This window comes from Triplophysa rosa, linkage group LG25 (assembly GCF_024868665.1).
Source record: "Triplophysa rosa linkage group LG25, Trosa_1v2, whole genome shotgun sequence".
Classification (NCBI taxonomy): domain Eukaryota; kingdom Metazoa; phylum Chordata; class Actinopteri; order Cypriniformes; family Nemacheilidae; genus Triplophysa; species Triplophysa rosa.
Genome location: NC_079914.1, coordinates 5,784,757 through 5,812,593, shown reverse-complemented (window position 1 = coordinate 5,812,593; position 27,837 = coordinate 5,784,757). Strand labels below are relative to the sequence as shown.

The 27,837-nt window shown below is 37.3% G+C and overlaps 1 protein-coding gene across 1 annotated transcript; it reads right to left on the bottom strand.

Moving 5' to 3' along the window:
• Positions 1-1,779: 1,779 nt before the first annotated feature.
• On the bottom strand, positions 1,780-26,718 carry senp7b (SUMO specific peptidase 7b). Its single transcript, XM_057326241.1, has 22 exons — positions 26,563-26,718; positions 25,072-25,176; positions 24,787-24,890; positions 23,923-24,108; positions 23,188-23,276; positions 21,031-21,176; positions 20,186-20,477; positions 18,037-18,134; positions 16,985-17,125; positions 14,317-14,350; positions 12,222-12,431; positions 10,826-11,055; positions 9,411-9,520; positions 8,873-8,989; positions 8,640-8,759; positions 7,112-7,204; positions 5,830-5,963; positions 5,345-5,409; positions 4,780-4,823; positions 4,360-4,428; positions 4,062-4,212; positions 1,780-2,181 (listed from the first exon to the last, which is right to left on the bottom strand). Exons 2-22 carry the CDS (start codon positions 25,174-25,176, stop codon positions 2,035-2,037), a joined length of 2,685 nt encoding a protein of 894 aa, XP_057182224.1. The 5' UTR covers positions 26,563-26,718; the 3' UTR covers positions 1,780-2,034.
• Between the last annotated feature and the right edge of the window lie 1,119 nt (positions 26,719-27,837).

Genomic DNA, 27,837 nt, shown 5'->3' with positions numbered 1-27,837 from the left:
CTAGTCCTTGTTTAAAATAATCCCTGTCCGGGAAACTGCCCCATAGTGTAATGTTACATCTGTGGGATTTGGCAACTTCATTGTCAGAGCTGATTAGGGGAAATCCAAGAACATAAATCCCACTCCTCTATTACACCAGCTCAGTCAGACCTTCAGTAAGTGTGCCAAAGTATAATGTTGGAATAGTAAATATAAAAAATACAGTATATAAAATAAATAATAATAATCATAATAAAATATATTACTTATGACTTCCTTTCTTCAGTTTAAATGCAATAAAAAACGTTGAGCTCCTGAACGGAGCTCATCGGCGAAGCACATACATCTCATTAAAATAAGACAAATGACTAGTGGGTTAACAAACGTCTTCATGACACGAGTATATGACATGTTTGTTAAAGAAAATTATATATCCATCTTATTTTGACATCAACGTTTCTTATTCAGATGATCAGTACATTCAAATATGGTGACGTTGCTAATTTTGAATCTCCTTGGTTCTAAAGTCTCGTGATTTGTTGTATGTTATATATAAGAGACACGCAGGAAGATATTCAAAAATATTTTTATAAAAATATAGGAAAAAATTAAAAAATAGGAAAAAAATAAGAATCTTTTTTTTCTCACAAAGTATAAAGTTAATTATGTCCTTTTTAGAGGCAATTGAATATACCAATGGACAATCTGTTATTACTATTACCATTCTCAGGAATAACCTTAAAGTCAAACTCATTTCAACGAGGAAAAGAAAGGGCGAATAAAATTCGGGCTCACGCCAATAACATCAACCAGCTCAAAAACAATACGATGCTATAAAATCTCTGTTTTTGAAAAAAAAAAAACTCGATAGGCATTGTGAAAATGCTGAAGTCTATTTGCTTTCGTTCTCTTAAAACGCCTGCTGAGGGTTGACCCCCGAATTGCACAGCTACAAAAGCTTTTGAACTGTAAAAAAAATGCAATTGTCCCTTGTCATACATTCAATTAATCACATATGTCTAAACCTGCGCTTATTTTCTTTGGAAACAAAAGCACACATGTAAAACCATTCAGCGCTGGTCCTCAAAACCTTCTTCCAACTCAATGCTAAAGGTATCCCAGCAGGGGTCGATAATGCCTTCCAATTTAATTTTGGAGTTATGTTTGTCTTTTGTCTCAAACTTACATTTATTTTTTTATCACTCTCCACTTCTACAGTTTTCCATTACTGAAAAGCATTGAAGTATATGCCAGTTTTGAGAAAATCCTTGATAAATAAAGTTTAAGATGTTTATTATTATTTCAGAAGGGTGCGTGTGCGCTCCAGCTGAGCTCGGGCCAACTCATACAAGCAGAAGAGAAGCAGAGCGGCGCTTTGTTTCGATTTCATCAAAAAAAAACTGTGTTGTTTTCTGTCGTCTCTGTAAATGCCTGTTTTAAACTCGCTCTTTCTTTAATGGAGCAAATAACAGCCTTATGGGAATTCTAGTACAACTTGAACCCTCGGGGAACACAATGCTTGTTTAGTGATGGCACTATTGGTTGCAGCTGTGGCTGTCCGGGATTTTTTCGGTCTGAATTTCAGTCTCAACATCATCTCCGGTATAAGACGTCAATGAGGAAAACTGCTGCGCGAAATTTGGACACAATTTAAGAGGCTGTTGATGAGCCAAGTACCTTTGAGAGAACTTACTGGTCCTTGTTTTGATCAGAAAGGTTAAAGAACAAGCATGCAACCTGTGTAGTTTTATTCACAAAGAAAAGCGTTTTTATTTCTTATACAGTGCAACAATGACATTCTGTTTTTATGTCATTTTTGCACTGGACACGAAATGAAACACAAAACCGACAGATTTACAGAAATTTCTATTAATTCATATCCAAAAAAATCAATTCAGAGTCAATTCGGTTCCTTTTTTATTCAAGCATCCTAACGTTTAAACGTTCGTTCAAAGCACTTTAAAAGTAATTTTAATACAAATAAATACAAAGTTAAATTATAAATATATTCTCTGTTGCAGTAATCAGTAAAAATATACATTTATCCGGCTGTTTTCATTGGACGTTTTGCTCAGCCCCGCCCTCCTGTCTGCGGTACAGCTGAAGCACAAGCTCCCGTAGCTCCTCCCTCTTCCTGCGCACCTGATTCCGTGGAAACCAATGATCCAAACGCAGCGGGAGTTCAAAGTGCACCACTGGATTCTGAGTAAAAGAAGAAGCAGTCATCTTGAGCCTTATTTATAAATCGATTAACAAGCAAAGATGCATTTTAACTTCGGAATAAATCTCCACCGACGTTTTTGGAGATTTGTGCCCATGTTGCATTTTTTGTGAGATTTGTATGCGTTATGACGTTTAACGTCCCCGACAATGTCTGTAGTCGTATTTAGAAATTTGTAAGAAACCGCTGTTTTTAAGACACAATAAAGCTTTAAAAATCACAAGCAGGTCATTACACGTGTTTATGTCGTAGAATAAAATGTGAAAATATTTCGAGGTTTTGTTCACCACAGACCTTATTTCATGCATTAACCAAAAACCCATTGACTTGGGGAAGTGCTCAAACGAACTCGCTTCTGGGTTTTGCATTCAAAAACTCTATAATGCCAAAGATGCCCCGATGGCACTTCATTTCAAGACTTCTGAGCATGGTTTTAACACTGTGCAAGTTAACTTGTTTGCAATGGTGCTATGATGTGATATCAACACGTCTTAAAGCCATAGATATATATATAACTAGACTCCGAATTCGAGCGCTCTAGGCACGTAGACATGTCCGCCATCTTGGAACGGTCCACTGACGTCACTCAGTTTGCAGAATGCCGCAACACTGCACAACCATTCCTGTGAAAACCACTGGGATTGGCAACACAAACTGGCTCGCTCCATTTCAATATGACGGACGACCTACATATAGCGGCTTATAGAAACAGGATAATTATATACATTATAGGATAATGCAATGTAAGTCGCTTTGGATAAAAGTAAATCTATGGTTAAAGCTACATTGTATATCAGCAAGGCCAATTAAACTACCATTCTGAAATATGCAAATGCAGAAAACTGCATATTTCTGGCACAATAAAGCGACAGTTCACCCAAAAATGAAAATTATGTCATTATTTAATCACCCTCTTGTCATTTCAAACCTTTATGACTTTCTTCCTTCTGCAGAACACAAAAGACGATAATTTGAAGAAAGTTGCAGAAATCTTGCACAAAAGAATAAACATATAGGTCTGGAACTAATCAATGCATGCTTGTAGTATATCCACAATACTGCTGGCACATCACGCTTACTTCATATACAAAAGTGTGTACTTTACCATTTCTAGCATAGTATAACTAAATTCAGCTCAAGGTTGCAAACAAAACCAGCAAACCCTGAGGTTCCTGATATCACAACCTGTGACCCTTCACTGCAAATGTTGGGAAAGAAATATTGCATCTTTTATTTGTTTTTCTTCATCTGTTAAACGGTGGCTGTTGGGTAATCAAATATGTCTTCACGAGTTGAAGTGGTGTGTTTTATTTTATATTTTGTTGGTATGACTATGCTTGTTGGAAAATGATGATTATGATTATGTTCATTGGAAAGTAGATTTTTTTATGTATCTGTGGATATTTAACATCAACCTGCCTGGGACTACAGATGGAAATAAGCCTGTATGGCTAAATTTGGCATATTTACATGTACTTAAGTGTTCATGTTAATGAATGTGCATTGTCCCATTTTAATTAAAAAATAAACTAATAAAAAAAAGTCAAGTAACTTGGATGACTAAAGTTTCTCTAGTAGTCAAAGGTTAGACTGTGCTCTGACATTTAGCACTAAGGGGACTAAAAAAAACACTGCTCTGTTCGAAAAAGTCTTTATATTACTTGAACAAACAGGTAAAGTTGTGTGATTGTGTAATATGGTTGTACGGTACACTGGTGCAACAATAGCACTCTGGTAAATGAGAGTTTGCTTTTAATCTCTGACTTTCAGTATAGTTTGCAGGTCGGGGAGTGTGACGAAGCATGAAAGCAAAAAAAAGTTTGTCTGTACAGGACGTGAATGAACCCTGGTAAACAAGTACCTGCAGAAAGCTCTCCACATACTGCAGCAGATACAGGCCACAATCACTGCTGTTGTCTTGTAGTGGGACCCTGCAGAGATAACCGCCTATGTTTTCATTCTTAAAAGCTCGAGGGGTCTGTTTCCGGACCTCCCATTCTACCTGCAGGTACCTGAGAGACAATTACGACCAACATGTAAGGGTAAATCACAGGGCATGTGCTCTTGCAAACTGAGCTCTCTGACATCACAGCGCATGATAACTTACACAAAGACAGCTGAACACAACAAGGCAAAGAAAGTTATAAACAATGACTCACTCGCGTAACAGCGTGTAGATCCGGTGGTGGTACGAGAGCTTTAAAGAGTCCATTACCAGAATACAGGGTCTGCGGTTAAACCAGAGAGAGAAAGAGAGAACAACAGCAAGATATTCATGAAGATGAGATGACATCATCGGATTTCTGTCTAGCTATTGAATCATTGGGGGAAAAAAAGCTAATTTTATATTTGCAGTTTCTAGGGCTATCCTGAAAAATAGTGGTCTGCTCCATTTGTTACATTTACTTACTTTAACTTATGTCTTTTGCACAAGAGCGAGATTAAAAGGAGAATGCACATTTTATTATTGATCATTTTTTGGAAGAGACTAGAAGGTTGCATGGCATATGATAAAACGATGCTTTATTGTGAAGTATATTTCCTATGAAGCTGCTGTAGATGAATTGAAGGTCTGTTACCTCCTGCAGACTTTCTCTCGCGTGCAGTTGCGTACTGTGCAGTCCTAAAACACATAAAACCCATTAAAGTCTCTCAAAATATACATAAAAGAACACATATAGATCAACGACTTAACCTTTATTCACTTAACTAAACTCCATTTTGGGGAAATCCCTATTTGTAAAAGAATATAAAAATATAGTAAATAAAGTGTCAGGGTTCTTTAGGAAAAACTGCAGAACATTTTAGAATTGGGTGTGGCTTCAGTAGTGTTTACAATATAAAAACACACATGTCCCCATTCAGATAAACATGTTTGCATTATGTGGTCCTGGTAAACCCTACAGTGTTGGGACCAAATGTTCCCACAAAAAGAGTAACAACAGCAATTTATTTCATCTTGTTGGGACGTTTTTTGCTCCCCATGAGACAAAATGCTTATAAATCAAACTAAATGATTATTTGAAAATCATTAGGGGATAAAATATACAGTTTGTACAGTATAATAATGATAAATCATGTTTATAGAAAAAGCATAAAACATGGAAACCCAATGTATGTGTGTGTGTGTCAACAGGGAATTACCGGTAGTTTGTTAGATCTCATCCCACTGGGGTTTAAACTGTTGCTTTTTGATTGATGTAAACTACCTAGAAATATACAACACAAACACTTTCAAACAAACGATAATGCTGAATAAGTAGTTTCTGCATACTAATAAGTGCTAAAGTGTTTTAAAAGGTTTTATTGTTTGCATATTGCAACAGTATTGTACTTGCTATAGGACATTTAAGTTCTTTCGTTAATGTTTAACATGTTTTTTTTGTAATGCTCAATAACTGATTTTTTTAACTGATTCAATAACCACTTTCCTCACAGTTTGACTGTCTCACTTCTCATTCCACCTATGCCTCTAATGTATAAGTACATTACAGTCTGAAGTTAATGTGACAGAAATGTGTTTGTTTTTCATATCTTCCCATGTAAATTATGGGTTGCCAATATTTATTATTAACCGTGTGTGTGAGAGAATGTGTGTTTATCGAATTATGTGTGTGTGTAAAGCACACCTGTTTGATTGTCTCCTGCAGAGCTCGCATTTTCTGTCTGGCCTCGGGTCTGAGATGCGGCTTTACCTCTCCACTCTACACACTGAGGCCGTTCCAGACCAGGAAAACAGATCACCACGAGATACCAGTGAGCCCTGGACGAGAATTAAAAGAAAAATGAAAAACAAGTTAACGGACAAAGCAAAAGAGGTAGAACTTTTGTGAAAAAACCTATCAAAATCCAATCAAAATCAAATGAACTATTATTTCAACCAATCAGCTCCTGTGATTCAAAATGTGTAATGCAAAAACTTTAACACCTCATGAAGCTGTTTAAATTGTTTTTTATAATAATAAATTCTAATCATAAAATATATTATTATATTAAAAGGCATATTTTGCCATGTTTTTTCTTTCAATAAAATGGGTAATAAATGCAGCAATAGCATAAAATTCATATAAATAGATTAAAATATTTACCTACACATATTTATTAGTTTTTTAATGAACATAATGAATAAACACTTCAGTGATGATGCGAACAAACGGATTCTTTAAACTGTTCATGGAAATGAATGAAACCTGCAAAGTTTTAGCTAAGAATTGATAATCTTTCTAAACATTTCTGCGATATATCATCCCAAATAGATTGTATATATCTGTTACATTGGCAGCTTACAGTATCCCAGAGCTCCATGTTTTCTGAAATAAATGACATTCTCAATCTGGTGTAGCAGCTTTGTTGTTCTATGTTGTAGCGCGTGTGAGAGTGTCCAGATGTACGTAAGTATTTGCGTTCTGATTCGGCGTTCTTTTTTTACAAGAACGTAGAGTACCATGTCTGAATTCCCCGTTCGCTCCCAATCTGGCATCGCGCGCTCTCTTAACTTCATTGCACTGATTTATTCTTTCATTTATAAAGCTCGATCCAACATCTCCCGCTCCACTCAGAAACCAAACACGCCAGAACATCTAAACCGAGCTACCACTTTCCTGTTGGCCACACAACCCAAGAACAGCCTGTGAAGTGCGCTCGGGATGTCATAACTATTTGCGAAACGCTCTGACGTTGAAAGAACACTCGGCTGGTGGCCTCCTGACTCATTCTGTGTCTTCCCCGACCTTGTGTTCTTAGAATCTGTAAGGGGAAAAACTGTCTCTCCGTGTTCTCACAGAGGGGTTCATGGGTGATTGATTCCGGCGGTTCTCCCGAAAAGAAACTGACCTGGTGCCAGCGTGTTGGAAGTGAATTTCGGCATCCATTAGTGAGTCTGTGTGTAGTTCAGTCTAAATGGACACTTACTCCTGATTAACCGGTATAAAGAGGTAGTCCTTGCTGAAGATGTCCACATGCCGGGTCCACGTTCTCACTCGGTGATGTCGTCTGTGCTGGGCCCTGTGAAAAGATCACATCCATTAGCACGAGACACAAAAGATAATAATGAATAAAACATTACAAAAATAACCCGCACCGCCAAACCAAATAATTTCCTTACTCCAAACCCAAGAAGTACAAAAACCAATGTGAAATCTTCCAATGGACCTTTTTCACGTTTTCGGATTTCTGAGCAGCGGAAGTCGTCATAGTTGAGTAAACTTCTATAGTAGTGAATTGGATATATTTAATAAATACAATATATTTTTTGTATTCTCATTTGCTCAAATAGCAAAAAAACCTCAACGTTAGGATTTTCACTACTTTCAACAAAATAAAACGTCTGATGATGAAATAAGAGAATGATGTCAAATTTACTGTGACTTCCATAGACGCTGTATAAGAAACACCCTCGCAGTTAACTTTTTTGTAATTTGATGCAAAGGTAATAAAATACAAAGTATAGTGTTATAAACGTACATATTTTTTTGAAGTGAAAATATAAAAAACGGATTTTAGATGCTGATGACCATTGAACGCGTCATCACAGGCTTGTGAAAAAGGTCCATTGTGCTCTTCTAGACTTAATAATATACATAATATTATCGAGAAATGACAATCGCATCGCCCAATTTGTGTCATTCGCATCACCTAGTGTGAATTCATGTCTATTCGCATCTTTGCATTAACTTTGTATGCAATCTTCTCTCGCAAATAATTAAACTCACTTTTGGTATGTACATACCATTAAACTACTAATTTCACGGTTTAATGCCTCTTTATGTTTTTAATATTTTTGTTACTGCTTAGTCTTTTATCATTAATATCATTCTTAATTTTCTTAATAAGAAAATATTGTGTCAATTATTACATTTATTTACTTGTACAAGTAAACCCACAGTATTTGGCATTAAAAGTGATTCGTTCTAAGTTGATTAATCGCTTGACAGCCCTAATTAATATTGCGCTAAAATTGTCCTACCATAGCAGAAAATCACAAATTTGGAAGTACATGAGGTTGAGTAAATTCAACAATTCTCATTTTCGGGTAAGCAAATGTTTTAAATACAGTATAGGGGTGTCACAATATACCAGCACTGACAATAACCGTGATATAAACAATTTGTATCGATATTGTGCTAATACTACACATATGATAAAATTATAAAAAATCAGCCCCCATGTTGGTATAAAAGAACTTTGAATGTGATTCACTGCCCACAAGTGAGAAAATACAAAATAAACAAAATTACAGATAATTTAATTGATAGAGGCGGAGTATTTTTTTAAATAAAATTCTATAGATACTGCAATAATATATTTATTGTGAAATCTTTTGGCCAGGATAATGATAATACTGATACACAATTATACTGATATCGTGACAGCCCTTATATAAACAAAGTGTAAAATCAAACAAAAAAACAACAACACATATCTTCTAGCGATTGCTTACGTTCCGCCAGTTTCCTCCGGGCAGCTGCTGTCTTTTCGAGTAAGCTGTTTGTAGAAGAAACTGCTAAAGATATGAGATCTTTCTGCAACATCTTCGTCGGCTGTCTCCAACAGCAGGTACCTGAGAAAAGAAAAAGATGTGTACAATGTGTTCCAATCCGAATAATTTGGTACAGCACCAACACACATCAAACCATTCAAGCTGACAGCTTCAAAGTACTTCAGAGAACCTACTTGAGGTAGAAGTCGATGATGACATCGTTGAGAAACTCGCCATCCTTAAGGCACTCCAGGTCCTCGGTTGTCACGGTAATGCCACCCTTAGAGGGGGGAGGGGGGTACTGGATCAGTCTGGTGGAAAATGTATAACTTCAGCTCCGGCTTTAACAACTGTTCCAACAATGCAATCCTCTTTGCGAATTGTGACGTATCAATTATGCCTTACAAATTAAATCTAGATTTGCATGGAAACTTCAGCAACTCAATGGAAAGTTCTATGTCAGTGGTATGAAAACCTTTCTTCCTCAAAAGGATAGGGCAACATCAGAAAAGAGATTCCAACTGTTGAGCTTATAGCTAAAGCATCGCTACCAAGTTAGACTTTAAAGGTCGACAAGCATGTTTTCCCAATGACAGCCATTAAAGTGTGATAATTCACATGGCATTTAAGGCTCATACGAGAAAAAGAAGTTCACTGTAGCACTACTGATTCCAATTTCGACCGCTAGACCTGATGTGACCACAAAACCCAGGCAAATGTTTCTGTCTGTACCTGCGTGGTAAGCTTTGCGGTCGGCTGTGACTCCGGAGAGGTCTCCTGACCGTTGGCTCTCCGTGACAACTGCTAGTCCCACCTGCGCTGCTAGTCCCACCTGCGCTCTTCTGTCGAGAAAAAAAACCCCACCAGGTGAGCAAAACACACGAGGTCAAGTGTTTACAAACCCAATCCAAAACACATTTAGATGCGACCTGAAATCTGATTAAAAGCAGATTTATTTAGCAACATATCACACGCTGACAGCAGATCATAACGCTTACTAAACGTCATAGGAACGTAATAGCCTTGTGACTATGTATGAAAAGTAAAAACTGTATGTAAACTACTCAGACTTCATCACTTTCAAACGACAGTGTGGACAGTTAGAAGATCATGTTTTATAAACTAAATCGGGTGCAGTGCAAACCTAAAATATTTAGATGGTTATTTCGACTGCCACTAGGGGGCGAATTCAAAAGTTGTTCCCACAGGTCGCATACAACAAAATCGCAGCTTTTGATCGCAAACGCAAAACACTGGAGAGATGATAAAGAAATAAAAAAGTAGTTGCAGCAAAAGTATGAGAACAAAACGCCGCTAGAGCCGGATAACCGCGCTTCATCTCTGTTAAGCTACGGGCCAGCTCGTAAAAACGCTGCAGAAAAGAAATGAAGGAGAAAGCGTCTGAGGTGGCCTTATTCCACCGCTGCCAGCTGGCACCATCGTACGCGAAAGAAACGTGCCGTACCCCACGAGGGCCTGACGCCCACACGCAGTACCGGAGTTCTGGTACCCTGGAGTACAGCTGCCACGATCCCCCACCCATCTCATAAACGCTCTGGAGAGAGTGACAGAGCGGCCACTTCCATCGCTGAGCTACTAACCCTGAAACCAGCCAACTTTCCTTCGGTTTCATACCTACACCAGCACAGGCTCTATGGACCATGGCTAACCTCGCTCTTGCTATTATATGAGGCCGTATAATTTCTCTGGTGCCTCTATCATGTCTGCACTCAAATTCCTGGCAGTATCTGGCCATGTCATTGTAGATGGATGGATAGATGGACGGATGACGAGAAACCCTCTACTCATATCCGTCTGACGTTCTTTTTATCGTATAACACAAGATCCTGGAATCAGGGCTGTCAAGGACAAAAAGCATCATAAATAAATCAAGGTGGTCCGCATGACTCGTGCGCTACATTTCCAAGTGTTCTACTAACAACAAATGAGTCATCATTCCCTTCAAAATCTCGCTATCTGCTTTATTTCCCCTTGGCACGCGTTCGTGAGATCTTATGAGCAACGTCTGATATTTTGGTAAGTAAAAAACTAACTTTTTGTTTAATTTCTGGTTGTAAAATTCATTTAAGATGAATTCAGCAGGTTTATCAACATGGACTGCTGGATTGAAATACCAAATAACCAACCAATGCAGTGTCATGCCCGTCATCCACGTTTTGTCCCAGCAGAGAAAGGAGGTGCACGCCCTGCCGGTGGCAATGAAGCCGATTTAGACCATCGGGCCAGGACAGGGGGTTACTCAAAGGGCTCTGACCGTGTTTCAAACCAATCAAGTCCATGAGAGAAGCCAACATGGCCGCTTGAAGATCTCCGAGCTGATCAGCCAACACCAGCAAGACAAAAGGACAGGCCAGACCTTGAGATAGAGAGAAAGAAAGAGAGAGAGATGATTTTAACCACGTTTTTCTTTTGATCAACATCATGGTTGTTGATCCATCCATAATTGCTCAGTAGGCGGCCACAGATAATTCAAAATAAGAGTTTTGGGTCTCTTTACACACACAATAAACAAAAGAGTGCAAAACACCTGTTTAGATACGTTTCCAAGACCCTTAACAGTATTAACAACAGATTGAAGGAATAAATCCTTTAATGGCCAATGGTCCAACCACACACACACAGTTTAACTATGGGATTAGTTGTAAAACCACAGTAACCACAAATTGAATAACATTTTCTTAGACTTCATTTTCCAAGTGTACACAGACTCAATTGAGTTCAATAGTTTGCGGTTAGCATGTCGCTTATGGAGGACCGCGAGTGCCACTTTAAAATAAAACGAAGAATCGATTGATCACTTTAATAATTAAAACATAAAAATGTAAATAAATACATTTTTAAATTAAGATATTACAAGATGTATTTAAAATTGGTTATTACATTCTTGTTTTAAAATGTAGTTAAATTGATCAATAAAACAAATGTAAAAATGTTTATTTTAAATGTATAAATAATTTAAAAAATCAATTAAAATATAATTAATGGTTTAAAACCTAGAAAAATAAAGTACATTAATTAATCATTTTAAATGCACATTTTAAATCGCTTTTTAAAAACGCATTTGCCAAATGCTTTTCTCTCTGTTTGCCAATTGCTTTTCTTTGTCGTTTTTCTTTATCCATTTGTCAATTGAGTTAAAAAATGCCATTGGACAGTACACATGTGGAGGCAACCCCCTCTCCCACATGTCATACAAAGTAAATGTAAAACGGAATGTCATTGGACAGCCAGAAAGACCTACCTACTGCCATTAAAACAGTAACGTTATACATTGCGCGCCATAGTTGCTAAGCTAATAGCTAATAAACATGATGCTTTAATAATCATATGACACAATGCATACCCTATTATAGTGTTTACATTTCTTTTATCTATACTGTTTAGTAATATGTGCGTAATCTGCTATCTTGGTTTAACATATTCATTGAAATGCATTCTGGGATTGCCTTCTCCGTGCAACTTTCACAAGGTTGATATAAAACATGAAAGTCACTCGAAAGAATGCTCTAGTGCAGGCCTCACCTGAAGTGTGTACCGAGTGTATGACCGACAGCTCTTTCTGGATGAGCAGTGCTTGAGCATCCGACACAATGAGGAAGAGGAGAGAGGGGGCGGGCTCCTCTGTGTTTGGCAACAGACTTCCGTCACGGGCCAGTCCTCCATCCCACAGACCGTACAAGAGTAGCTGTGCGCATGTCACGCTGAGCGCTATGTCACCTTCACCATCTGCACCTGAAAGAAACAGAATTTATTTATTTAGTTAAATTTTATCCTTTCAAAGCCGCAATGCGTAACTTTTGTCTCTCTATCGACATCTCTGTCTGAAATATAAAATTGCAGGTTGCTTTAAGTACTTATGTTTATGTCTCATTTATTTTCTGCAAAGTCGTACCCGACAGAACGAATTACTGTATAAATCACTATGATCAGCTTACTGTTGTAAATCGGAATAAGGTAAGGAGATACTGATTTTTAATGTACTTGCTAGGTAACAGATTTTTGTTTATTTTTTAGTTGTGGATCGTATCATTATATATGGTTTGATGTGTCATTTGCAAATCATTATTCTTCTGTAATGTAAAACTATGAAAATAATGCTTTGTATTCTTTCATAAACTCCAAAGATTCAATTCCCATTAATTGTAATTGCATGATGTACATTGTTAGGAAGAACGTGATTCTAATTTCTAGTGAATTATTCCTTTAAAAACTGTTCACAGCTCAATCAAATTCTTGTTTATTTTGTTTGTGATGCCCGGCTATATTTTCTATTGATGAATTCTTACATTTTCTCTTCAGTGTACAGTTAACGTACAAAGGCCATTGAAAGCTATGACTAGAGATTGGTCTGTCTGAAACCATCATAAGCATCTTATGCACACACACACACACACACACACAAACACACACGTACACGTAAACACACTCAGTAATGCAGGGGCGACTTGAGTCAAGCAAATACGTTTTCTCCACCGTCTCGCACATATAAATAGCACTATAATCTGAGCCGCCTTAATGCTGAGAGAGAGAGAAAGAGAGAGGGTCAAAGACAGTTGAGGAAGAGCAGTCGCCGGACAAAACAGGGTAAAGGGTCAAAGAACTTCAGTCTGATCCAAAGAGTGAGCTGTGTGCAATTACACTCTATCACCACAGGGGGCAGCACCACAACAACCAGCAATCTGACAGTCATGCCTTTGTAAACAAATGTGTTACAAAATATATATTTACAAAAACACAAATATGTTTTGGTCATCTAGTTTAGTTAGTTGCATTTGTTAATGTGTAACATTTAACATGATGGTTGGTAATCCATGCATACATGTTTAATAGATGAACAAAATTACTATCAAAGTTTAACTTTCTTTCCCTTTTAAAGGGATAGTTCATCCAAAAATGATTTTTTTTTTTTAATGATTTTTTCATCATTTACTCACCCTCAGGTTGTTTCAAACCTGTATACATTCCATTGTTCCAATGAACAGAGAGAAACATATTTGGAAGAATGTTAGCAATTTTCAGTTCTGGGACATCATCCACTACCATGGTAGGAACAAAAATATTGCATTTTTTCGTGCTGTTAAACACAAAGTGAGATATATTGAAGAATTCAGGAAAACAAAGAGTTCTCGGGCACCTTTGACTACCATTTAATTCTTCCTACTATGGTAGTCAAAGATGTCCCGGAACTGAAAATGACTTACATTCTTCCAAATATCTTTCTTTCTGTGTGTTTCAAAGTAATTTATACAGGTATGAAATTACATGAGCGTGAGTAAATGATGACAGAATTTTCATTTTTGGATGAACTATCCCTTTAATAACCCGCGTCATATACTATGGTACAAAACACCCAATAATATGAAATCTAGTTTTTTCACTGCTGTCCTCCAACAGAGTAACAGACTGAATGATGTAATCCTTTAATGTCTAAAGCTTACACACACAAACGCACACGCACACACACCTGTTCTCCATCCACACATACTGCACGTAACCCTTGCATCTTAATGTTTTAACTCACATTGGCTTGTTGACAACGTATTCCAGGTCACACAAACAACATTTACCAAATTATCAGCAAGGTGACCTTAACCAAAGAGAGTTTACTTGTAAATACCTTTCAGTGGTATTGAGATGCCGTCATCTGTGATCTATAAAAGAGAGAGACATCACATTAAGAGAAAAGCCAAACACGGACAGGATTACAAAGAACTGGCAGTCTCTTAAACTTCAGACTACAAAGTGCATGCGAGAGGTTGGACAGACCGCACAAATAAAACAGTGCTGTTATAAAGGCACAGCTGGAACAGCAAATAAGTACACAGTCACATATAACAATGGTCAATAAACTCACACACACACACTCAGAGGATGTCCCTGCGTATCCTGATAAAGATAACAAACGCCTGACACAATGAAATCAGTTGCCTTGAAGCTACGAACTCCCAATTTTCACTAAACATCTCCTGACAAATAACTATTACTTAAAGTCACAGTGCAATCAAAAATTTAAATACGTTTATGATTTACTCACCCACATCTTGTTCTGAACCCATATAAAGGATGCGCAATATGTATAATATATAAGAAATGTTTATAGTATAATATAGTATATAATATTTCCAAGCAATGGAAGTAAATGGGGACTGGAGCTTCAAAAAGGATTTAAAGGCTAAAAAGCGGTTCTTCGTTTATCTTACGTATATTCTAAACGCATAAAAGTGGTTTGACTTGTGCATTATATTTCAAGCACACAGACCACACGTGATACTTTAAAAGTGCTTTTAAATCCTCTGTGAAGCCTGAAAGCTCCAGTCCCCATTCACTGTCATTGGAAAACAGCAAGCAAGTAAAGTCTTCGGAAGTTCTCCTATTGCATTGCCCCCGAAAAATCAAGGGTTTAAAACAACATGACAATGAGCAAATAATATAATTTTCATTTTTGGGTGAAATAATATTTTTTAAGAAAACCCCAACATTAAATCACTGCAATATGCTTTTGAAGCATTTATGGACCAGCGGTGATAAACTTCGCCGTATTCCACTGTCGGAGCCGGTTTAGGTTACAGACGGTTGTTGTTGTGCTAATGAACACGCGACTGCGACAGGTCTCAGCCGCTTTGCAGCGTGTTTGAGGAACAGCTGGAATTTACTGGCAAGTGAACATTCGTTTTCTACAAACGGTCTCTAAATCACAACTGCAGTCTGATTTTGGCTGGCTGTTGTTTTGCGGTTTGTAGCAGGAACGGCCAATTAAAATACTAGAATAACAGATGTCCCTTATTAAAAAAAAACACACAACAACAACAGATATCGAAATGCATGACTGGCCAGTGCACAGAGTGAATGAGCTAGACGCATGTGCTGGAAAATAATTCAGATCTGAGAACAGAGAGGACTGATCTAATGTGTCTTTCATTTACGAAAGGACACACGGAAGTGGATTAACATGAATAGGTTGATAGAAAATACAACCGTTCAAAAGTTTTGAAATACTTGACTAAATTGCTTCTCGTAGTTATAAAAATGATTGAATCTGAAGGTGGATGTTTGAGGCCCGGTTTCATAGACAAGGCTTAGCCTAAGCCAGGACTATGCCTTAGTTAATTTAGGCTATTTAGGTCACTTTTATTAAAATTCTGTAGAAAAAAAAAACATTACTGATGTGCATCTTGAAACAAAACAATGGCACTGACATATTTTAAGATACTGTATGTCAGGGCAAGTTATTTTCAGTTAAGACAGCTCAAAAATAATTTTAGTCTGGGACCTGTCTTAAGCCTTGTCTGTGAAACCGAGGCTAAATGTAACAATTGTTTAAAATTACTTTAGTAGACCAAAATAAAAAAATAATAAAAAAATGTGCCATCATCAGAAAACTAAAATTGTATTTGAAAAAATATTTTTTTAAAGGATAACTTCTACCATAAAAAATGAAGAAAAAGCAGCCAATATGAGTACAGAACAGATATTGTTTAGGTTTTCAGGGTGAAGCCTCAAGAAGTTTTTGCAAATTCTAGTCAAAGGGTGGCAACTTTGAAGATGCTAAAATATAACACAGTTTTGATTTCTTTTGGAAGTTTTTAATCTACATAATTCCTTTAATACAAATATTATTATTTCATAGATTTGATCATCTTACGATTAAGGTAAAATGTAGATATTATAGACAGATTCATCAGATGCATGCACCTGGCCCGAAGTTAACTTCCGATCTGTGTTTGGTTATAATATAACAATTTATTTTATAACATTTTATTGTATATTCATTGCATTAAATTAATTTAAAACTACTCAACACTTTATTTTTGAAAGGCTTTATGTAAGATCTTTTATCTGTCTAGGGCTTCACGGTACCTGCATGACCAAAATTGCACATTACAGTAATGACAGATTTTTTTTAACATAATGGACATTCCAGCAAATTAAATACCTTAACAAATAAAAACAAATGATTTAATGTATTTCAAACAAGACAACACTAACCAAAGATAATTTTATTCATAAACTAACAAAAAAGTGTAGTGAATGAAACCTGGCATATAAAATCAGATTCACACGAGGTAACACTTGATTTCAAAACCAAAATCTCCAATCTGAAATATGATTGGATAAGCACACTTTAGCCATCCTAATATTCTCACGCAAAATCCTGGCGCACGATTTTGGGCCAATAAAATGTCATGGTGGGCGGGGCCATCCGCTGTGATGTCATAGAAAAAGAAACCTATCATGGTACAGTACATGTTGTACAACTACACATGAACGCACACACATTCTCTTACCACAACAGTCCCATTGGACTGTGCCTCTCCTGTATCGTAATGGAGGGTGGAGAAGGGCAGCTCCATGATGGACGGCACTTCTACTTTGCTTGTTGTTTTCTGGCTTCCTGTGTTCGCCTTCGGGCTCTTTTGTTTCCCTGTCTGAAGCATAGACACGGAAGAAAATTCACAGAGAAAAACCAACCCCACTGACCCCAAGACCGATCGGCTACATCATCGCTTCGGCTTGTGAAAACCAAAAACGATTCGGCCAAAAATATCTCAACATTTCATATGCAAGTTTGAAATGTTTTTAAAAACCTCGCCAAAACGGCATCGAAAAGCTCCGGACACAAGTAACCCAATTCATCCCAATCAGGCTTATCTGAGTTTCAGATTCATCTCAATGCGCTCTTCAGCCATGTGCGGATTCAACCTAGAGTGACCCGCACTCGTCCGAGTTTGTGGTTTCCATTTTCCTTGGACGGAATTAAAATAAACAAAATTCACTTCTCTCTCCGAGTTACGAGAGAGAGGAAGATGTTAAGAAACACAGCAGCCCTGAAAATGAGTTTCTCATTTCGGCCACATGTCAAACTGTGGGCAGGCACGACAGCATGTATTGACAAACACCTGAGTCGTATTGTCTTAATCGACATCAAACGTTCCTGCCCTTTGATCCAGAGCCATAGCTTTCTTTCGATGATGCTTCGGGTTCGAAATCGAGGGCAAATCCAATATGTTGCGTTTCGAATGTCACGCCAAATGAACCTTCTCATACCGGGGTGCCATAACTCATTTGTTCGTCCGTTGCAAAATTGAACATGCGAGGATGAGAATCGGGTGAAGGATACTAACAATTCTGACAATGGTAAAAATGTTTAAAGATTTTGAATGAATATTTGTAAACAGATAAATTCGAAACTCCCCAACCAGACCGAACAAATCTAGACTTCAAACGGATGGTTTACGTGAAGACCAGTCTAAACATGTTGTCCCTGTGAAGTCTCGGGACTTCCTCGAATGGAGAATTAAGAAGGGTTCTTGAATACACAAAGACTTTCATACGTTACCTGGGTATCCCAGACTGCCCCTGAGTCCAGCTCCTCTCGCGAGCTTCCAGGCGTGTCGTTCACGTCATCCGATCCGTCATCGTCGCTGGACAACACGACTGAGAAGAGAGGGATATACTGTACTTAACCCTTTCATCATTTCCGTCCGTGCAATTTCATCATTGACCTCATATGCTGAAAGGAATAGTTCACCCCAAAATGAATCATGTCATTTCAAACCTGTAAGACTTTCTTTCTTCTGCAGAACACAAACGAAGATATTTTGAAGAATGTCGGTAACCAAACGACTGGACCCCACTGTATGGAGGCAAAACCACTACGACATTTCTCAAAATATCTTCTTTTGTGTACCGTAAAAGAAAGAGTCATATACAGGTTTTCAATGAACCGAGGGACAGACTTTTACATTTTAACCATCAATCCTCAACAGTGCCTTTTACATGCTAATATGGCGATAATAGTTAAAAACATTTTAATACCTTTATTATTATGACCAATATCACTACTAAAGCCATATTAGCAAGTAAAAAACACTGGTGGGCCAAAAAAGCAAAGCTCTTTATAGTTTCAAGCCGAAAGGTAATAGTAAAGTGGTTTTCACTGAAAATTCAGTTTCTCGAAGCATCCAAAGTTCACCTCCCTATGGCTAGTGAATATATTTTTTCTGCAATGAAACTGTATTTCGCATTCGCATTTTCGCATATTTAAAAAAAATGGAATTATATTCTTTTGACATTAGGAATGTTTCGCTGCTTTCCTACTACGCACTCTTTGCCTGGCTGTGAAATGCAACCTGTCACAAAAATGTGACGGTTACTTTTATTTTATTCCTTTTTTTGCTCGGTGGCTTTATGTGCGAAAAATTCCTCATATTCAAACATGGAGTTCTGGGGAACAAAAAAAACAAAGTTACAGTAGATACACCAAACATCTGATGGTAAACTTTCCACTGAGGTAAATGTTAGAAGACGCATGAGCTGCAACACGTTTCCTTTGGTAAACAGTTTACATGTGCTAATTCTATTACATCTATTACGCATGGAATTATGACCTCATATTAATTAAAAGACAATGAATATTTGTGCTTTCGAAAGGTCGTCTGTCATTCAGCGAAGCCATTCGAAATCAAGGCGAAGCGGTTAAATACAATTTTGGACATTTTGTGAATCTCAACGTAACTATAAGTGCCTTTGAATTCAATTGCCTGTGACGTAACGCATTTACTCTGAGACATTTTTACTGACATTTGGTACTTGGAGAACATTCATTTTGGACTCTGCCTCTGTACTAAACATCTTGGTTGGGTACCATAATGGACTTTGAATGGGACACAGGGACATGTGTAATCCTGTCTTTATTTACTACTCTTGTTTTCCATCCATCCATCCATCCATCCACTTCCTTCTATTCTTTTCCTTTCCAACCCATAAAACCGTCAATAACACATTCAATACCATCTGCTCTCTTTTTGAAACAGTAAATGGTTCAAATTGGACAGATCTACGTTCCGATTTTGCTACATTTCCTATCTTTCCAAACCATACCATTGAATTTCTTTATGAAAGCCCATCCCGTGCAGTCAACTAAAGGGTTCAGATGTTATAGGACAGTAAAACCGCTCTCCTGTACATGTCTCAGGTGTGTGATGAGGAGATAGAAGGTGTATCTTTCTCTCTTCAGCAGACACGGGTTTAAGGGGCTTTACCCAGCGCTTGAGGTCAGGATTCCAGTAATCTAGATGAGGGTGAACGGCGTTATTCTGCAGGCTTCACACTTAAAGACATTAATCTTTATGAGGTCACCCTTCACTAACAACAGCTCAGAATAGACCCCGCCTCTCTGAACAATGTGACCGATGCGCAGTCTCCTGTCTCACCTGCTGGGATGATTCAATTTCGCTCTTCCTTAACATTCACACTTAATCTGGATTTTTTAAACTAGATTTTTGGTGGAAGTGTGACGCAGCATGTTTTTAGCTTTGTCTTACTAATACTATTGCTCATACTTTGAACCACATGTAAAAAGGACTGTTAAACGCTTAAAAATGAGCAAAGCTTTGCTAAAAACGTATAGGAGAAGTGGTGGAAGAACAACAAAGGTATGAAAGTGGGAATAAAAACAAGAGAGAAACAGAACAAGTCACACATACTCGGCTCTGTGGAGCTGGGTTTAGCTCTCTTGTAGGTCTTGTAGAAAAGCCGGGGTCTCCCGCTCAATCTGTTCTTATAAAATAACTTAAAGGGGTCTTCACTCTTGGAGCTTGAAGGTGAAACCAGTGGGTCTTTTCTGACAGGCCTTGGAAGATTAGCTTTCTCTCCAGAATTCCTCAGACATGGTTGATCTTCCTGAACGTGACGTTCTGAGCGAGACTTGTGATTGGACGGTTTGAACGTGGACTCTTCATTCGACACACTTCGGTTCTTCCCTTGCTTTGGTGTGCTCTGAAATACGATGACAAGAGGAAACAATAACGAAATGTTTGAAAGATGACATCTTTTGAAATATATTGCATGGTTTCTTTAGTATTAATTCTTTACCAGACATTTAATTTTTTTTAATTTATGACACAATGCTTCCCCTCATTTGGATTATTTTTTCCAGCTTTCTATGTATTCAAGGTTATACAGTAGGGGGCGCTGTTATGCATATGCTATAAAAGTAAAGCATCTTCAGATCCATAAACAATAAGCACTACATATATATATATATATATGTTTTGATCATCATTATTCATTCAATTTGGACTAAAACATAATAAATGATCTGCTTTTTGTTCAAAAAGTTGACCATGAAACCTTACAGAAATCTCCCAGAGAATTTTTCTTTTTTAGTCTCTCTTTTTTGAGTCTCTGTTTATTTTTTTATTATATCGTATAGGAGAACATTTGTATTCTTCATACAGAAGTAAGTATTTTTGTTGGACCTAGTTGGCATCTGTTTTAAAAACACATTTATTTGAAGACCTTTTAGTGTTGAACTTGAACATCTCCTCACCTCGACTGGAGAAACCTCAGTCTTTGAAATGTGCACCTCTTTCACATTGGATGGCCGTTGCGTCTCCGTCACTCGAGAAGGCCCTTGTGTTCCTTCAATGTCCTCTTCCTCACGGAAAAACTCACTCGTCTCCGTTTCCCCTGAATCTGACAGAACGGAATGACGTAGAACTTTGTTTAAAAAAACAGAAAAGTACCATTTTTACAAGCAGCACATAACCTTCTATCAACTGTTTTTCCTCTTTATTCAGTCCCCGGTACATATAAAACGCCCTCGCTGACCGAGTATCATTTCTCCACCTTGATGGAGGTCACACTAGCCATGAAACGGGGTTAGTAGTTTTATTCCCTGGAGACAGAAGTGGACACAGTGCAAGAGGGCTTTCGAGAATAAGAGCATGAGGACCGTTTTAACAGATCCATAAAGTTAAGCATTTGTTTATTTATCAGCGGTCCTACGCCAGGAAAACTCCGATGCCGTCCAATATTATGTAGAGCAGGGAGTGAAGGCGGGTCACGGGAGACAGCTGTGAGACGTTAAAAAGTACCGCCTGAAGGGTTGTGGACAGAAAGACAAAAGGAATAGACGCGCTGACCATTAAGGTGCTTAGTTAGAGACGACGTGGCCTAAAATAAGGCATTTTCCCTCATTAGCTTCTAGATAATCTGCATCAGATACCCCAGCCAAAGTTTACAGTTTACTTTAACTGCTTGTTTAGTTTAATGATCCAACTTATTAGGAAGAAACCCAAGACTCTTTCTGGATTATGCAGGAACATTTGTGCCTTATTGTGTTTGTGGTGTCGCCAAAACTGTAAATTCCATCAAATGAACATTTTAATATATTCTAAAGAAACTGTGAGTGGTGTTTCCCTGTACAAAGGGTGCCACCACAGTACTAGAACTGTACACAATACACACAACTGTCTTAGCAAGCTAAAGTGCAAAATTGTTTTGGGGGTTTGTTAGCTTGTTGCTTTGTGATTTTTAAGGTGTTCTGGGTGGTTGGAATGTTGCTGTGCAGTTGCTAAGGTGTTTTGAGGGCTTGCTGGTATGTTGCTATGTGGTTTCTAGGGTGTTCTGGGTGGTTAGGACATCACTATCCCTGCGTCCAAAATCGCCTATTTCTATACTATTTAGTATGTATACAAGTATGAGAATAAGTGTCACGAATAGTAGGTCCGAAACCTCAGTATACATCATAGGTCAAAGAGCATATGAGTCACATGAAAATAAAACATGGCGGATGCAGTGTGTCCGAAATGTATTCATACTACTCTCACTCATAATATATAGAACATACTGTTTTAACGGTCAATAGGTAGGTACTTATTCAAATTCAGTACATACTGTCACAGTATACGGTTTAGGATACAGCGTGTGTGGTTGCTAAGTTGTTTTGAGTGCTTGTTGGAATACTGATATTCAGTTGCTAGGGTGTTCTGGATGGGTGTGGCTATATGCAGTTGTAAAGGTGATTTGAGAGCTTGTGTGTTTTTAGGGTCCTCTGGGTGGTTAGAATGTTGCTGTGCAGTTGCTAGGGTGCTTGCTAGCTTGTTGCTATGTGGTTTCTATGGTATTCCTGGTAGTTAGAGTGTTTCTATGTGGTTGCACATATGTTTTGATAGCTTTTTAGCACGTTCCGATGTGGTTTCTAGGGTATTCTGGGTGGCTAGAGCATCACTATGTCGTTGCTAGGGTGTTTTGAGGGCTTTCTAGCATGTTCATATACAGTTGCTAGGGTGTTTTGGATGGGTAGAGAGCTTGTTAGCATGTTGATATAGGATTTACAGGGTGTTTAGGGTAGTTAAGGTTTTTCTATGTGGTTGCAAATGTGTTTTTAAGGGCTTCTTAACATGTCGCTATGTGGTTTTTAGGCTGTTCTGGGTGGTTAGGATGTTGCTATGCAGTTGCTCGAATATTTTAGGGCTTTTTAACATGTTGCTACGAGGTTTCTAGGGTATTCTGGGTGGTTAGGGAATCACTGTGTGGTTGCTAAGGTGTTTTGAGTGCTTGCTAGCATGTTAATTGGTGTTTTGGATGGGTAGGGTCTCACAAAGTGCCTCTAATCTCATTTCCGAGTTGTTGGTAAATAAAGCGAGTTAGCTTTGCTTATATAACGTGTCAGACACAGAGCTGAGATCTGGCATGGACATACCTCTACGAATCTTGAACGAGGGGCTTTCAAAGTCGCCCATATGGTTCTCATCACGGCACAAAGTGTCTGACGCTCTCTTGGGTCTCCATCTGACACACATACAGTACAGTACATGTTATAAAATCCGCTAGATGCTTAAATTTAGCACATTCAAAAGTCTGAGACCACAATGAAAAGCTGGGGTTGAAAAAAACATTTTAATATGATTCTTTCATCCAAAAACAACACTCCTGTTTAATTTTGTCAACTTCATGTAGTTTTAAACCTGTATAATGTTCTTTCTTTAACAAATGTCGTTTCAGTTTTCTTTTCCATTCAGTAAAAGTTAATAGAAACTGAGGTTACTACCTCTTCTACTGAAGCTCCTTTGCTACTTAAAGGGACAGTGCACCCAGAAATGAAAATTCTTACATCATTTAAGATCCTCATGTCATTGAAAACCTGTATGACTTTCTTTCTTCTGCGGAACTCAAAAGAAGATATTTTGAAGAGTGTTGGAAACCAAACAACACTGACCACCATTGACTTCTATTCTAAAACCATAGAGATATTTCTCAAAATATCTTCTTTTGTGTTCCACTGAAAAAAAAGAGTCATATACAGGTTTTCAATGACATGAGAGTTAATAAATTACACACATGACATAATTTTTATATTTATACAAACAATAAAATTAATAAAAAATATATTAGGAAAATAAAAATGTTACAGCGTGTGTGGACATATACATCTCACCTGTTATTTCCAGTGAAATCTCTGCCTGTGGTGGGGGTCTGACATTTGGCCCTTGAACTACCAGTTTCAGACACTTTGTGGGGCGTCCCGTTGACTCTAGCGGGGCTGATTTTAATCGGCTGTTTGTTTAGTGTAAAACTGATTTTTCCACGTACAGTTCCTTTGAGAGCGTGCGCTTCAGGTGACCTGAGAAAAAAGATAATGTAGATTCAAATAATTTGATCAAATGGTCAAAAACCTATTCAAGTTTTTTAATCTGATAAAAATGAATAGTTGAATGTAAATTTACTGAAAAGTGTCAGATCAACAAAAAAACATTTAAGGCATCAGAAAACACAGTCCAATAAAATGTTTTTTAAAGACAGTGGGCTCTGACATGAGTCACAAAATATGGGGGGTGTTCAATTTATAATGTAAACCCAATGTATTCACTATGCAGTACACTACCCAGAATTCACATCAAATGGGATCCAAACGTACACAACTAAAAATACCTTTCTTACAGACTGAAATTTTGACATTTTTAAAGTAAATTTCACGTTTTAGCAATGTTGGGTGCAATATTTAAGCAGGTATTCTTAGATCTAATTTAAAAAGAGCCTTTCAGGTCTCTATAAAATGATGTTACCCAAATATGGTGTGGGTTCTTCAGTTTAGATCAACGTGATTTGTCACACTGGTAAAATCTATCTGGGATTCATTCAATACCTAAGTTTACGAACGAGCAAAAGTAAAGTAACAGTGATGCTTGCCTTAGAACAAGATATAAACTGAACAAACAACTCCATCTAGTGGTGATTCCAAAACTAGCCTTTCAAACCACCAGAGCTTAGAAAAAACAAAGACCCTGAAAAATAAACTTACCTTATAGTTTCACCCCTCTGGTTATGTTTTGAAAATGTATTTCCATTGGTAAAAATGAATTTATGACTTGCTCTTCCATTATGAGTGCCAGAACCCCACTGCATCTGTTTTGAGAAACACATGAGAAATTAATGAGACATTTCAACAAGTACAAAGTAGAAATTGCTTAGATAAAACTAGACTTTTAACAGTTCATCCAATTCTCCAGACATGACGGAATGAACACCTAAGTGTTTGCCTGCTATTGCACGATGACATCAGCAAAACGCAGTGTGGCATTTTTACCTTGGGTGAGCTGCTGTCCTGCAGTCGAGACAGTGGTGACTGCATATCAAGACTGCACGCATCTGATGGCTGCTTCTTCTTTGGGATTCTGAATGGGAATGCCATCTGATAAAAAGAACATTTATTGATCAATGATAAACACAAAAGCATTACAAAATATTCCTTTTCTTTTCTGCAGAAGATGCATGCACAACATGCAGGTTTGAAACAAGGGTAGTGCAAAAAATATTATCATCATGCATAGTTAGGATAATATCTGTATAAGACATTATAACTTTTAAAATTAAGAAGAACACATGGGGCAGTTTCCCAGACAGGGTTTAAGACTAGTCCCAGACTAACTTAAATGTTAGAAGTTTCGAAAACAACTTGAAATGACATATCTTAAAATATATCAGTGTGATTGTTTTGTCTCAAGATGTACACCAGTAATGTTTTTTTTTGTAAATTATGTTTTTAAAAATGACTTAAATATCCTAATTTAACTAAGGTTTAGTCCTGGTTTAAAATAATCCCAGTCCGGGAAACTGCCCCATATTCTTTTATTTTGCATTGTTGCATGGTTATCTTTTTATATCCATATGCGTGTTGTTGTGCTTATTCGGCACATGGTCATATTAATACATATAGCCCCGGTTTCACAGACAAGGCTTAAGACTAGTCCCAGACTAAAATTAATTTTGAGCTGTCTTAACTTGAAAATATCTTAAAATATGTCAGTGCCATTGTTTTGTCTCAAGATGCACATCAGTAATGGTTTCTTATAAGGCATTTTAATAAAAGTGATTTAAATAGCCTAAATTAACTAAGGCATAGTCCTGGTTTAGGATAAGCCTTGTCTATGAAAACGGGGCATAATTTTTGCATCCAAAGGTTTTGTTTAACTTTTGATATTGTGTATTATTATTAATGTCCTGAAGCAAAACAGTTGTACCATGAATTGTGTATTTTTAAATTTATTTTGAAAATTCAAGCTAATACACATATGCAGACTTTATAAACATTTACACGCAGTAGATTTTGGACACACAGAAAAGATGCAAACCAAATACAGAAAAAAGCAAGAGTTTCAGCTCCTCAAAAAAATAATTCAAATAATTTGTATTCAAAGTTGTAAGAATACAACTTTGAAATATATAAAAATAATTTAGTACGGTTAACATGATCAACTACTCTCGTCGTATTAAATTTTGATTTTTAAAATGTTGTTCAATCGTTTATATCTCAATATGACAGTCGCTACTGCTACAGTATGGGAAACCTCCAAATATCAAAAAACAGATTGTGCATGCATCTAACCTAAAATACAAAGACAATCCCAATATGCCCAGATACTGCCGAGATCAGATCACAATTTCAGTTGCAAAGCCATCGATGAGATCTTTCAATGTCAGGCTGTTTAATCTCATAGCACTGGGTGTTGCACTGCTACGACACCTCTTATTCTAGCCTATTTATATTAATATAAACATTCACAGATTGTATACTTACAGTACAGCACACAACTGACTGCGACACACACGTCTATCTGTGATTATAAATATCAATCATTGGGCTGATAAAGGCGCAAATAAATCATTGTGTTCAGCAGACTGTCAGTAAGTGAAGTAAGACGTGAGCATCTTTGTTTATATGCCGCTTTTTACTTCCGTCTTTATCGTCTTCTTCTTTGCCGCTGCAGCCGATTCCGTATATCGCCATCTTGCGTACCAGTTTCATAGTTTGCAGTTTATTTAAAATCTTTCGTTTTGTTATGAAAACGTCATGTTAAAAAATAAAAAACATAACTTAACTACCATAACTTTCGAACAATATAAAAACCATCATAAAAATATGAGCAATTGCATTTTATTCTAAACAAAGAGCGAAATTACCATAAGATATTTTCGATTTATTGTGTGAAAATTATTCGTTTAATGGTTAAAATGATAGAATTTTTTTACATTATGACAAAATAAAGATAAAATAAACTCAGGAGCACAGAAAAAATATAAAAGCAAGATACTTTATAAAAACATATAGTAGACGTGAGGCACTATAGTGACTAGTGGAATATGTAGTTACAATGTAATAAATGACACACCTGGTTATAGAAAATATATAGGCCTAACCTTTTAGGGAATTTGCTTATTATTACTATAAAATCACCTTGAATCCAGATGTTTAAAATCGCAAAATGTCTCAGATACGTTTAATTAGTTGTGAGGAAAGGTCTATCTACAATCTACTATCATTGGTTTGCAGATGTCAGCCTTGCATGTTCTTATCTATGCTGTTGCAGGGTTTTTCCTGCATAGAGAAATTGGAGGCGGCAGCCTCCGTTAAATGTCGCCTCAGACTCTCGCCAAAATTATGTTGGGTGTCTTCACTGCGTGCATTTAACAGACTGTCATTTGTAACTGCAGTTGCGACATTACGCCACAGTAGAGGCGCTGTTTCGTTATCAGCACACTGAGGCGCTAAAAAGAGATGCAGAACAAGAGCTAGCTGTGTTTCACGGCTGTTCGTTTTGCATCAAAGTACGTTTAATTTCTTAAATGAACATGACGTACATCATTGTAATGTCTTTAGCTGTGCAGTTGGATCGTTGAATCAGCGTATACTGTACACAGCGGGTTCGCCAGTATGAACGCACATTGCGTTCAGAACGACTCGCACACGAATGACTCGTTTGAATCGATTCATTTAAACTATTGAACTTTTCAGTCACTACTAGCCAAGAGCTCACCGAATCATTTAAAGTGAACCACAGAGAATGCAAGATGT